Below are 13,623 nucleotides of genomic sequence, written 5' to 3'. Positions count from 1 at the left end.
GAACCAAAATACATCATGTGAAAAAAAAAAAAAAAAAGAAATATTGTTCATCCTCCTGCTGTGGGACAAGTAAGTACTTAATCCAGCTCAAGTGACTGGGGGTCCATATCTTTGTGAATCTCTCCAGTGACTGAGGCTTCCTGACCTTATTTATGATCTTAGTAGTCAGAAAGTGATTTTGTATTTCCAGTTGAAGCTTCATTGGTACGTAGATCCTTATTTTGTCATGCATGGGCTTGAATGGAAATGGCTCTGAAATCCTATCCAGAAAGGAGGCTGCAGTTGCATGGAACAGAACCTGGTTTCTGCTCACTTCGCAGGAAGAAGGCTGCTGCTTTGCAACAGTGGTGTCTCAGGGGCTTGGAGAAGAAGCTGCAGCAACACACTGATGTAGGACGGAAACAGGCCCCAGCATGGAGTCCTGGAAACCACCACTGCTCTCTCTGGATTACCTGACACACCTGCCGCTGCCTTCTTTTATGTAGACTAGCTTTCTCTGCCTCTCTATCCATATGGGAGACAGACCAGCCTCCTCCACTCAATAGACCACTGTCAGACTAGACCCCTACTTTCTGGTGTTAACCTCGAATTGGAGGAGAGAGGAGCTGAGTGAGTTAGCAAGGATCAGGAGTCTACCCCTGGTCTAATCTACACTGCCCAGGAGGAAGATGATGCCAGTCTGGCTGCTAAGGGCCCAAACTGAGGATGTAGTGCAGGGCAGTTAAGGGGTCTTGAGCTGGGAAGACAATCCAAAGGTGTCTGCTCTGATGGTTCTCATGAAGACATGTCACGTTCTTACCTAATCTCCTCCTCCCCAATCCTTTAACCTTCTCTGTAGAACACATGTTTGATTCCATTAATACATTTTTTTCTTGTTTCCCTAGGCCTTGTTCATTTTTTCCACATCATTTTTTAAAGTTATCAAAACTGAACAGAACACGCCAACATAAGATTGGATAATGTAAGCTCTAGGAGTGTGATTACTTTTTAGCAGAGTTAAAGTGAAGACTGAAGGGAACCAGCAATGGGAGTCCCATTTCTTGACAGAGGAATGCAATTAGAAGTGTCTCTATGCAGGATAATTCTGGAAGATGCTACAGAAATGTAGATGCTTACTTAGGAGCCATTTGTGTAGGTGTATGAGGAAATGGCCACTTAGGCCTTTTATTAGTACATTGAACAAACGTTTATTGATTGAGATGCTCTGTGCACTGTGGAAGAATCACCAGAGTTCTATATGCCAAGACCACAGTGAGGGGTGGAGACATAATAACAAGCCCTGCTCCTAGACAGCTTTCTATCTGCAAGAGCTTCAGCCACTTTCTTAAACTAGTCATGACTATGTAAAAGAGGTGACAACACTACAGGAGATGCAAGAGGACCTCCTGTAATCAGGAAAGGCTCTCAGGAGGAGGTGACACTTAGGCTGGGACCTGGATGAGGAAGGTGACAGGCATCAGATGACCGGTACTGTAATGTACTGTAGTCTGTTTCTGCTCACAAGTCCAACTTCATACATTACACTCCCGCCCCATGATGTTCCAATCAAGCGGAATTACCTTCTAGCAATAGCTGACTACATTCCCGTGCACATGCTGTCCCTTCACCTGGAATGCAAACCTCCCCTCTATTTCTGTTGTGAATGACTCCTCCAGCTGAAGAATGAACTCACCGATGTGAGAAAGGGCTCTCCAGGCACTGCAAACTGATCTTTATCGTACCATACAAGCACTTTGGATTTCACCCACTTCAGTAAGTAAACTTTTAGGGCAAGGACTGTGTCTGCCATCACTAATCTCTGCATTCTGGCACAAAGTAAAAGCTCAAAAGATTTGCTAAAATAAATGAATATAAAGGTGCATTAATAGATCCCAGCTGTACAGACATTGAAAGAGTCCTCCCTTATCCACGGTTTTGCTTCCCACGGTTTCAGTTATCCTTGGTCAACCATGGTCTGAAAATACTGAAAGGAAAATTCCAGAAACATATCAAAAGTTTTGAATTGTGTGCCATTTTGAGTTGCGTGACGAAATCTTGAATCTTCCCACTTCGTCCTACCCAGGATGTGAATCATCCCTTTGTCCAGCCTATCCACGCTGTCTACACCACCTGCTCACTACTGTCTAAGAAAAAATCATGTATATTGGGTTGAGTACTATCCACAGTACCCACTGGGGGCCTGGAATGCATTCTCCCTCTGATAAAGCGGAACTACTGTATTTCATTTAATCTTCATGACAATCCTAGAAACTAGTTCTATTATCTCCTTTTTTATTTTTATTTTTTATTTTTAGATGGAGTCTCACTCTGTCTCCCAGGCTGGAGTGCAGTGGCACGATCTCGGCTCACTGCAACCTCTGCCTCCCGGGTTCAAGCAATTCTCTGCCTCAGCCTCCCGAGAAGTTGGGATTACAGGCACCCACCACCACGCCCATCTAATTTTTGTGTTTTTATTAGAGACGGGGTTTCACCATCTTGGCCAGGCTGGTCTTGAACTCCTGACCTCGTGATCCACCCACCTTGGCCTCCCAAAGCTTTGGGATTACAGGCATGAGTCACCGTGCCCAGTGAAACTAGAGGCTGATAGCAGTGAACTTGTCATATAGCTATGAAGCTGGGATGTGAATTCTATTTCCTCTGCTCCTCCAGACATTAAAAAAAAAAACTGAGTGGACACCCCTCAGCTTACAGTAAACAGCTTACAGTAAAATGCTTAACAAACATCAATGGTGCATTTGCATGCGAATTTATGTTTGAATGCAACTAACCTGAATGTTTCCAGCTGCTTAAGGAAAGGACCAAGGCTCAAAGCTGGAGTGTTTTAACTACACTCTTTTTAATGAGATCCAGGAGGGACTTCTGAAGAGCGATGAGAACTCTCCTTGCCCATGTCTCCTTAAAGCCCGAAAGACTTCACTTCCCTGGAGGTAAGGCCATTTCCCCATTACCACCACATGCGTACTTCAGATTTCACCTGCTCTAGTTGGAAAGCTTTTAGGGTGAGGACTGTGTCTCCCATCACTTATTTCTGTATTCTTGCACGTAGTAAATGCTTTAAAAGTTTGCTAAATGAATAAATGAAAATAAAGGCACATGAATAGGTGTGAAGGATTTCTAACCCCATGGCAGATGTGAAGGGTTTATAACCCCACGGCAATGGTCTGAGTGAGCTGGGGTCACCTCATTTCCTTAAAAGATAATAGTTCTGCATTTTCATTACATCAAAACTCAGAAACTATTTACTAAATTGTTAGCATATGTAGGAATAAAATTAATTATCTGACCCAATAAAAAACACTGTGGTCTAATGCTCAACTCACCACCCCCTCAAGCCCTCTAATTATTTTCCTTTAAAATCTTTTCCATCTCATATTTCATATGCCAAGCTCCATTCTAGAATAAACTTTTACAACCAAATTATACATCTCTTACAAGTGGGTCATTTTTGAATTGCTGACCTGACCTTTACTATTTTAGGAGGATCAAACAGAAGTTGCTCACCATGAATTCAATGATACTACAAGGCACTGTTCCATTTAGCACTGGTATCTACGCCAGCAACATATACTCACAGTTCAGTGTGAACTAACAGGGACACTAGGAAGATAGCCTTTCCCCATGAGCCCTTCCCCCTCACTCACACAAACCCTTTACAACTTTTAAACCTGGAGAATCCTGAAACATGCAATTTCCTTGTCACCAGGTGTGTTATTCAGTGCCCTACATTTTTTCAGCTTGAACTAGAAAACCTCCACCCAGATAAGCTGGGATTTATTCAGTAACCTGCATGTTCCTGCCCCAGGTTCACATTGCCAATGGCGGGTGGAGTGGGTTAGAGATAGTCGGTCTTTTAAGACTGACCCTCTCTCCATTTTACAAATGACTTAAAACTCAATCCATTCACATTCTGAAAAAAATCATTTAAATCCCAACATACCAGAACCTGTAGTGAATAATAGTTGATATTCAACATAGTGTATAAATCTACTCAAATGATAATTGCACCTCATGTTAAGCAATAAGCATGACCCCCTTCAAGAAAGCTATTCCTAAAATGTTTTGGGGTCTTTTCTTTTTCCCAGAAAAGGATTTAAGAGTTCACTATTTGAAAACATTCTTTAGGGAAACCTTTTGGAAAGTAAAACATCCTGCCCACCCTTAGAATGTGTGTGTTCTAATGCAGGTTTGTGTTGACCTGTATTTCTAGATGAAGGCACACCTGGACAGTGCCTCTGCCAGCACTTCTCTCTCTATTCTGACATACACTGAATGCTGGAAAAGGTTTGCCAAAGGAATAAATGAAAATAAAGGAGTATTCATAGGTGTTCCTTCATCCTGCAGCAGAGCCTCTATCTGGAAACTCCAAGATATGTTCCTTCAATCATCCCTGTGTAGAAATGCCAGCGGCTGCCCCACCCTATCAGAGGCCTGGGGCTGGCTGTCCACTATACAGATTTTTCCTGGTATTTGATTCTCCTCCTCCCTTCTCTAGCCATCTCCTCCCTAATTGGTGTCCACCCCAGAGAAATGAGAAAGGAAAAGGAAGCAGAAGATGTTTTAAACAGTCATTTCTCTTCTACTGGGGCAAAAGTAGGGAAGAAAAGGAAGTTATTAAAAGAAACTGTTCAGAGTCTCCTGAATTCTAAAGCACATCCTACAGGGTGTCAATTTATGATGATTGGTTGTGGAATCATGCCAGCTGCAGAAGGAACAGGCTCTTCCAAATCTTCAGAAGACACTTGTACTGCCAGTGGTGATGATTACTTGATCTGGCCATCCTGAAAACCTAAAAAGTGGCCCAGGAAGAAAGGTGAAGGAAGGAGAGTGTCAGGAATTTGTAAGGTAGGCCTGTGTGTTTAGCATTACTGGGCAGCAAAAGAGAGTTCTACTGCAGCACAAATTTGGGGGCTACCCTAAACAAGTGGGTCTTAACTAAAGGCTGCCCCCCATGGGATACTGTGGTTGCTACAACTTCGGGGGCAGGGTGGTAAGCTACTGACATCTAATAGGCAGAGGTCAGAGACACTGCTGAACATCCTACAATGTACAGGACAGCTCCCTACAACAAATACGTATACAGCACAACGGGTTAATAGTGCTGAGACTGAGAAACCCTGGGCTAAACCAAAGCTTATCACCAAGAATTCTGGTCCAGTCTGTGGTTCAGGAAGCACTTGTGATGGAAGAACCAGGAAAGAGTAAAGCAATTCCACATAACAGGAAGTCAGCATGAAGAAGTAAATGATACAAATCACTACAGAGGCACATTCAAAGTTCCCTGTCCCAGAGGTCAGTATTTCAGGCAGCAGCCATCCATCTATTCAACAAATATTTATTGAGCCCCTCCTGTGGCCCAGGTGCTTTCTGGGCCCTGGATTCACTCACAGATGATAATTTGAAGAATTCCCAGGAATACTGCCAAGTGGTTTGGTTCAAAAACATGCAATGTGGAGCTTGGAGGACTTTTGCCACTGTGAAGAGGAACTGGGCCCTTCCTGCTTCCTTGTTTATAGTTTAATTCTCAGTTGAATGTTTCATAAAAGCCATCCCTTTCAGACCTAGGAGCCTTTGGGATTTTTAAAAAAGAATCCGAGGCTGGGCACGGTGGCTCACGCCTGTAATCTCAGTACTTTGGGAGGCCAAGGCGGGCGGATCACGAGGTCAGGAGTTTGAGACCAGCCTGACCAACACAGTGAAGCCCTGTGTCTACTAAAAATACAAAAATTAACCAGGCATGGTGGCGGGGACCTGTAATCCCAGCTACTCAGGAGGCTGAGGTAGGAGAATCGCTTGAACCTGTGAGGCAGAGGTTGCAGTGAGCCGAGATTGTGCCACTGCACTCTAGCCTAGGCGACAGAGCAAAACTCTTTCTAAAAAAAAAAAAAAAGAAAAAGAAACTATTATTGGGGTAAGTTGGATAAATTTTAAGCCAGGCACGGTGGCTCACAACTGTAATCCCAGCACTTTGGGAGGCCAAGGCAGGCAGATCACGAGATCAGGAGTTTGAGACCAGCCTGGTCAACATGGTGAAACCCCATCCTTACTAAAAATAACAAAAAATTAGCCAGGCATGGTGGTGCTAGTCCCAGCTACTTGGGAGGCTGAAGCAGGAGAATTGCTTGAAGCTGGGAGGCAGAAGTTGCAGTGAGCTGAGATCATGACATTGTACTCCAGCCTGGGTGACAGAGTAAGACTCTGTCAAAAAAAAAAAAAAAAAAAAAAAAAAAATCCTTTACAAAATTCTCTTGTCTAGAGTGAAACTTGTGAACCCAAATGATTGAGTTGAGAATATTGAGCAAAGGTAATTTCTGTACTGTTCACAATTACCTCATTTATCTTAACAACCCAAACAAAATCTAAAAATGAAGAGGATACAAATGAATATTAGGTCAATCAAATGATTTATTCTGCTACAAGGGCAAGTGACTCACATCTCTCAAAGAGTCTAGAAACTTTCAATGGCAATTCCTTCAGTTAGGACGTAGATAAATACTTTGAAAGATGACTGAAAGGTGACATAATAGCTTGGAGCTTCCATAACTCACTCTGGAGATCATGAGAATTTTTTTTTTTTTTTGTAACCATCATCTCTCCCCATTTGTAGAGTACAATTACCAACCAACAAATAAAGCAACTAGGTGACGCCTACAGGTAATAGATAAGCGTCTTTATTATTATTAATTGAGTAGAAATGGCAAACAGCAAAAGTTCTGCCTTAAAACCTGTTTTGGGCCGGGTGCAGAGGCTCATACGTATAATCCCAGCACTTTGGGAGGCCAAGGTGGGTGGAAAACCTGAGGTCAGGAGTTTAAGACCAGCCTCGCCAACATAGTGAAACCTCATCTCTGCTGAAAATGCAAAAATTGGCTGGATGTGGTGGCGCACGCCTGTAATCCTAGCTACTCAGGAGGCTGAGGCAGGAGAATCGCTTGAACTCAGGAAGTGGAGGTTGCAGCAAGCCAAAATCGCAGCACTGCACTCCACACTCCAGCCTGGGTGACAGAGTGAGACTCCCTCTCAAAAACAAAACAAAACAAATAAACAAACAAAAAAACAAACAAAAAACCCTCTTTTGCTACATTAATATATTAATAAAACATTACCCTCTCTAAATTTAAACATAACACCTAATCAATTCACCAAAATGTCAGTTGTCACCTAAAGCGTTATAGTAACAAGGAAATACCTTGGAATAAAGAAGAATCCTCACAGGAATAGAGAGAGTGGAATGAGTTGATTTTATTCATATTCAGTGACCACTGTAGCCTTGCCTGCTAATATTTACTCTTCCAATGAAGCCTCAGAGAGAGGCATTTAAGAATACCTCCAGTGATGCCAGGGACTCCATTTCCACATAGCCCTTCTCTTCTCTTAATTACAAAATATGTTTGTACTGAACAGTCATCACTGCCGTAAGCTCTCTGCCAAGTCCCCAGATCACAAACCTTGGTGATAACTTCCACAAAGCACATGCAGCCAGTCACAGATTTATAAAGACAAAACCTTTTTATGACTTCAAGCACTAAAGAGATGACTTTATGAAGGCTGTCCTTTATACCACTGTCTTTTGTTATTAAGGAAGCAGAAAATGGAAATAAGAATAGAAAATTGCTATTTTCTAACAGAATTTTAGAAAGCAGAAATAAAAATTGAGTGTTCCATCCATGCCCATAAGAAATATGGTTTCCGATGGGGTTTAATTTTTGTTATCCCATGCCCAGTGTTTTCCAACCAAAAAGAGAATTTGGCCCCTTGTCTTCCTTTTGTAATCAGCTACAATTTCAGCAGCAGAGGCAAGAGATTGGAAGAGATACAGATAATTTTTTTAAAGGCTTATACCCAATGAAATGCAGTCTTTTAAAAGCTGCATGAAAGCAAAACATTCAAATCCTGTTTCTTCCTGAAAATAATTTAAAACTAACCAGCTCACTGCTAGCATACCACTGACCTTTGCCTTGGACTCGAAGGTTTTAGGAATAATCTAAAGATAGACATTTTTTTTTAGTGATGAATATTATTAAATTACAAACGCCCGTTTTTCCCCTAAAGACCAATAAAGAATGTTTCAATTTTAAGCAATAAAAGGTAGAAAAAACCTCAAAATCAACAAGCTATTAATCTAGTCTTTATTTCAAATGAAAGAAGTCAAGGCCCATTTCTCATACTGACTGAGGTGGCAAATGGCCATCCTTTATGTCAAACTACAGTGATGAGACCACCTAATTATGGTTATATTTATAGATATCTGGACTTCATCATAATCAACCTCTCTCTTGCAAAGTGAGAAAAAGAAATGTACATCGAATTAGTCCTGGTAACATAAGATAATGTCTGTCTAATTGATCATAGCATCCTCAAAGCCATTAGCTGGGACCCACTGGTAGAAAACCATGTCAGCTTCTCCACCTGACACCAAACATTCATCTTGCTTGACCAACACCACTAACTAGAGAGATCCCTAGACAACCTCCTTACTGAAGACCGATAAAATCCAGGGGAAAAGGGCGTGAACAGCATCTAAAATGAAGACCCCAAGAATTGTTCTTTATCATCTGGGCTAGGAGATGCAAGGAAGAGTTAAAATCCTGGCTACCTAAATCAGTATCTCCAGCTGAGCCTGGTGAGACCTGACCCAGGACCCTGTGAGACTTTCTGATCCGCGGGGAAGCTACACTGTCCGGGATACTCTGAGTTTCTGATTTGTTTCCCACGGTCTGCCACAAAAGAGTGTCCCCAACATTTGGAGGTGGAGTGATAAGGATACAGAGAGATCCTGTGTGTGGGAGAAGAAGGAGTGTAAGAGAACGCATCAGAAAGCCTCAGAGGTCCAGGAGAACTCCGTCTCCAGGCCTCTTCCTCAAAGTTGCAAACCTGGGTCTGTATCAGCAGGCAGGGCGGGAGGGGGTGGCTGGACGCCTCGCTGCATACGCTCCCCGAGGCTGCTGTCACAATGGTAACGAGACGGACCGGCGGACAAGGAAAATGACCGGAGGGGGTCTTACTTTTGCAGCTCGCTGCCCAGGGCTGGTAGCCATAGTAGCCAGTGATGCGCAGGATCCGCTCCTCGATGGACGTGAGCCCCACGGGCCCGCTGGTGAGATCTTCCACGGAGCGCGACCATTTCAGATCCTCCTTAATCGCCTCGTCCACCACCAAGTACTTGAGCTGCCGGAGCTGGGGGCTGATGTCGGACAGTCTCCGGGGGCTGACGTCCGGTGACCGCCTCATGCCACTGAGGTCGCAGGCGCCACGGGCAGGTGGGTGGACACGGGGAGCGTGGACAGAGAGGAGGGGATTCGTGAGGAGCAGATCTCAGGGCGAGAGCAAGAGCGCGGCCGGCGCCCTCCGGGGGCGAGCGCCGCGGCAGAGCCCGCGCTGCTCCCTTCCCGCCGCCACTCACCCACTTCCCCGGGCAGCTGTCCCCAGTGCCCTATCCTGGGCGCCTCGGGCCAGTGCGGTTTGGAGCGAGTGGCGAGGGAAAGAATGACTGAAACTTCCCAAGCAGCTCCGCCGCGCGCGCCGCCCTTCCCCGAGCCCCAGACTGCCCAGTGTCCCAGCTGCGAAGGGCCACCCCGGGGCTCCGGCCTCCCGCCCGCCGGCTCGCTCACCCACGCCCGGGGCTCTACTCACACAGCGATGCTCTTTCCCCTGGGTGCGCCGCTGGGAAACTCTCGGATCCCCATAGGCAAAGACAGAGTGGGGCCGGCAGCTCCCAGACTTGAGGCGGAGGGGCCGCGGGCCGGAGCTCCCTGCAGCCGCTAGCCAGGGGAGACTGGGGTGCGCTGCCCACCGAGGGTCCGCGCAGCGCGGGTCGCCCCGGGCCGCTTTGTGCGCGCCCGCGCGGTCTGTCCCCGAGCGCCTCCGCGGCGTGCCGCACGATGCAGGCGCGGCGGCTCAGCCCGGAGACTCCAGGCCGGCCCGAGCGCTCGCTGCAACGACCCGGCAGCCGAGGCAGCGCCGCGCCCCACGCCCGTCACCGTCGCCGCCGCCCTAGCACACCGCGGGCGTGAGTCTCGCCGAGCCCGGGAGAGCCCTCCCAGCTGTGCGCTCTCGAGGCACCTGGTCGGGCGGGGAGGCGTCGGGTCGGGGCGCACAGGAGGGCCAGGCGGGGGCGCTGCTGCCCACCTCCCACCTTCCGGGCGTGCGCTCGGCCCCGGAACCCGCACCTCGCGCCCGCGCTCCGCGTGGCAGCCTTGGGGCACGGGACGCGTTCCTCTGCCCCTCTCTTTTGACTCAACCCCTGCTGCTCCTGGTTCAGTACTTTCTCTCTCTCTCTCTGTTTGTATTTATGTGTCTGTCTCTCTTTCTCTAAACTAGCAAAACTACTTGGAAAGAAAGAAACCTGGTTCCACGCTCAGCATGCCTAGTGAATAAATGGCGTTTCATAGACAACGCTGAGACACAAAATGTATTAATCTACTACGCTGTGGGGATGTCTCAGTCAGACCCGGTCCTCAGAGAGCTTACTTTCCACTGATGATGCAATTACGAAATCAGTTATCTCTTCATAGATTTCCATTTTAAAAGCTTCTCATGTTTTTCCTTACCACCCCACCGCCCCCAACGGCCAAAAGACATTCTCTCCAGACTACCTAATCACCTTTCGTAATATTATTTTTCATCGGGGCAATTTTAGGAAAGACAGAAGTATGTGGAAAAGAAAATACCCATTATCCAGCCAAAAATGACGACTTTCAATTATAAACGTATTCTCTTCCAGGCTTTTTTCCAATGCAAAATACAGTTGTCCCAAAAATCGGAATGAAATTGTACACACTACTTTATGTACTGCTTTTTTATATTAAAATCATATTGTGTAGCAGCAAACTATGAATAGAAGGGAACTTTCTCAACTTGAAAAAGAACATTTACAAAAGTGTACAGTTAACACCATGCTTAATGGTGAGAAACTAGAAACTTTCCTGTTAAAATAAGGAGTAGGGCAAGTATGTCTCTACTCAGCAATCCTTTTCAGCATCGTACTGAAAGTCCTAGCTAATGAAATTAGACAAGAAAAGGAAATTAAAAGTATACGTATTGTGAAGGAAAAGGTAAAAGAAAACTATCTTTGCAGCTGACATGACTGTTGATGTAGAAAAATCTCAGTTGACAAAAAAAAAAAAATCTCTCCTGTTACTAATAAGCAATTATACAAGGATAATTGAAGGATACAGCAATTATACAAGGATAATTGAAGGATACAAAATTAATGTGCAAAAGTCAACTGCTTTTCTATATACCAGCAATGAACAATGGGAATTTGAAATTAAAAACACAATACTATTTATATTAGCACACCACTCTAATGAAATATTTAGGTACAAATCTAATAAATATGTACACTATCTATATGAGAAAAGCTACAAAACTGTGACAAAAGAAATCAAAGAACTAAATAAATAGAGATTTTGTGTTCATGGATGGAAAAATTTAATACTGTTAAGATATCAGTTCTTCCCAACTTCATCTATAGATTCAAAGTAATTCCAATCAGAATCCCAGGAGGTTATTCTGTGAATATCACAAACTGATTCTCAAGTTTATATGAAAAGGCAAAAGACCCATAATAGCCAACACAATATTAAAGGAGAAGAACAAAGTCTGAGGACTGATATTGCCCAGCTTCAAGACTTAATATAGTTATAGTAATCAAGACAGTGTGGTATTGGTGAAAGAGCAGACAAATAGATTAATGGAACAGAATAGAGAGGCCAAGATAGACCCACATACAGTCAAGTGATCTTTGACAATGAGCAAAAGAAATTTAATGGAGAAAAGGTCATCTGTTCAACAAATGGTGCTATAACAACTAGACATCCACTCACAAAAAAAGAAAGAAAGAAAGAAAGAGACAAAAAGAAAAAAAGCTGGAAACATAGATATAGACCTTACACCTTTCACAAAAATTAACTCAAAATAGATCATAGACCTAAATATAAAATGCAAAACTATAAAACTCTTAGAAGATAAAAAGGAGAAAACCCAGGTGACCTTGGGTTTGTAAATGACATTTTAGATACAACATCAAAGGCATGATCCATGAAAGTAAAAATTGATATTGGACTTCGTTAAGATTAATAACTTCTGCTCTGTAAAAGACACTGTTAGAACAATGGGAAGAAAAGCTACGGACCAATAGAAAGTATGTCGAATCGTATACATGATTAAGAACTGTTATAAAAAATAAGAATAATTAGAACTCAACAATAAGAAAATGATCCCAACTAAAAAATTGGCAAAATAGTTGAATAAGCATATCACTAGAGATGATACACGGATGGTAAATCAGCACATGAAAAGATGCTCCACATCATACATCATTAAGGAATTACAAATTAAGACAACAAAGATGTATTGCTACACACCTACTAGAATGAATAAAATCCCAAACCCTGACAACATCAAATGCTGGCAGGATGTGGAACCACAAGAACTCTCTCATTCATTGCTGGTGGGAATGCAAAATGGTACAGCACTTTGGTAGACAGTTTGAGTTTCTTACAAAATGATTCATACTCTTACTATGCAACCCATCAGTTGTGCTCCTCGATATTTACGTGGATGAGTTCAAAACCTAAGTCCACACAAATATCTGCACACAAGTGTTTATAGGAACTTTTTTCATAATTACCAAGATGTCCTTCAGTAACTGAATGAATAAACACACTGTGGTACATCCACTCAATAGAATATTCAGTTCAGTGATAAAATGAGCTATCAAGCTGCAAAAAGACATAAAGGAAATTTAAAACTTATTCCCAAGTGAAAGAAACCAGTCTGAGAAAGGCAAAACTATGGAGATAGTATAAAGATCATTGGTTCCCAAGGGTTGGGGAGAGAATGGGATGAACAGGCAGAATATAGAGGATTTTTAGGGCAGTGGACTGATTTTGTATAATACTGTAGTGGTAGATATATATCATTATACATTTGTCAAAACTCAATGGATGCACAACTCCAAGAGTTAACCCTAATGTAAACTATAGACTTTGGGTGATAGTGATGTGTCAATGTTGGCTCATTATTTGTAACGAATGTACCACTGGTGCAGGATGTTGATGTGGGTGGAGAGAAGCTGTGGGTGTGTGACAGGGGGAAGGTATTTAAAAACTTTCTGTACTTTCTCCTCAAATTTGCTGTGAACCTGAAATTGTTCTAAAAAAAAAGTCTATTTTAAAAATTTCATTATGCTGCTTTTCTATGTCACTATGTTCTTCTAAAATATTTTCCAGTTTTATTAAGGTTAACTGACAAATAGAAGTTATATATACTTACAGTGTACAACATGATGTTTTGACATATGAATACACTGTAAAATGATTAAATCAAACTAATTATCATATCAGACACCTCAAACACTTAACATTTTTTTTTGGTTAAGATAACATGTAAGACTTACTCTATGAACAGTTTTCAAGTATACATACATTATTGTTAACTATACTCACATGCTGTATGTTAGAACTTTAGATCTTATTCACCCTGGCCAAATGAAACCTTGTACACTTTGACCAACATCTTCCCATTCCTCCTCATAGTCACAGCTTCTAGCAATCACCATTCTGCTCTCCGCTTCTATGAGTTCAACTTTTTAAAATGTTCCACTTGTAAGTGAGGTCATGT

General features: G+C 43.2%; 1 protein-coding gene across 2 annotated transcripts; it reads right to left on the bottom strand.

Annotated features, from left to right (window-relative positions):
• Positions 1-2,468: 2,468 nt before the first annotated feature.
• Positions 2,469-10,677, bottom strand: LOC101000780. 2 transcript variants are annotated; one of them, XM_009197433.4, is made up of 3 exons: positions 9,631-10,677; positions 9,003-9,232; positions 2,469-4,786 (listed from the first exon to the last, which is right to left on the bottom strand). In XM_009197433.4, exons 1-3 carry the CDS (start codon positions 9,681-9,683, stop codon positions 4,761-4,763), a joined length of 309 nt encoding a protein of 102 aa, XP_009195697.1. In that variant the 5' UTR covers positions 9,684-10,677; the 3' UTR covers positions 2,469-4,760. The 2 variants fall into 2 exon arrangements, with proteins under 2 accessions (XP_009195697.1, XP_003893800.2); XM_003893751.5 differs by lacking the exon at positions 2,469-4,786 and having other exon boundaries at positions 7,026-9,232.
• Positions 10,678-13,623: the final 2,946 nt, after the last annotated feature.

The sequence above is a fragment of the Papio anubis genome, chromosome 1, assembly GCF_008728515.1.
Source record: "Papio anubis isolate 15944 chromosome 1, Panubis1.0, whole genome shotgun sequence".
NCBI lineage: Eukaryota > Metazoa > Chordata > Mammalia > Primates > Cercopithecidae > Papio > Papio anubis.
The sequence above is the reverse complement of the archived record's forward strand: the minus strand, read 5'-3'. Positions and strand labels throughout refer to the sequence as shown.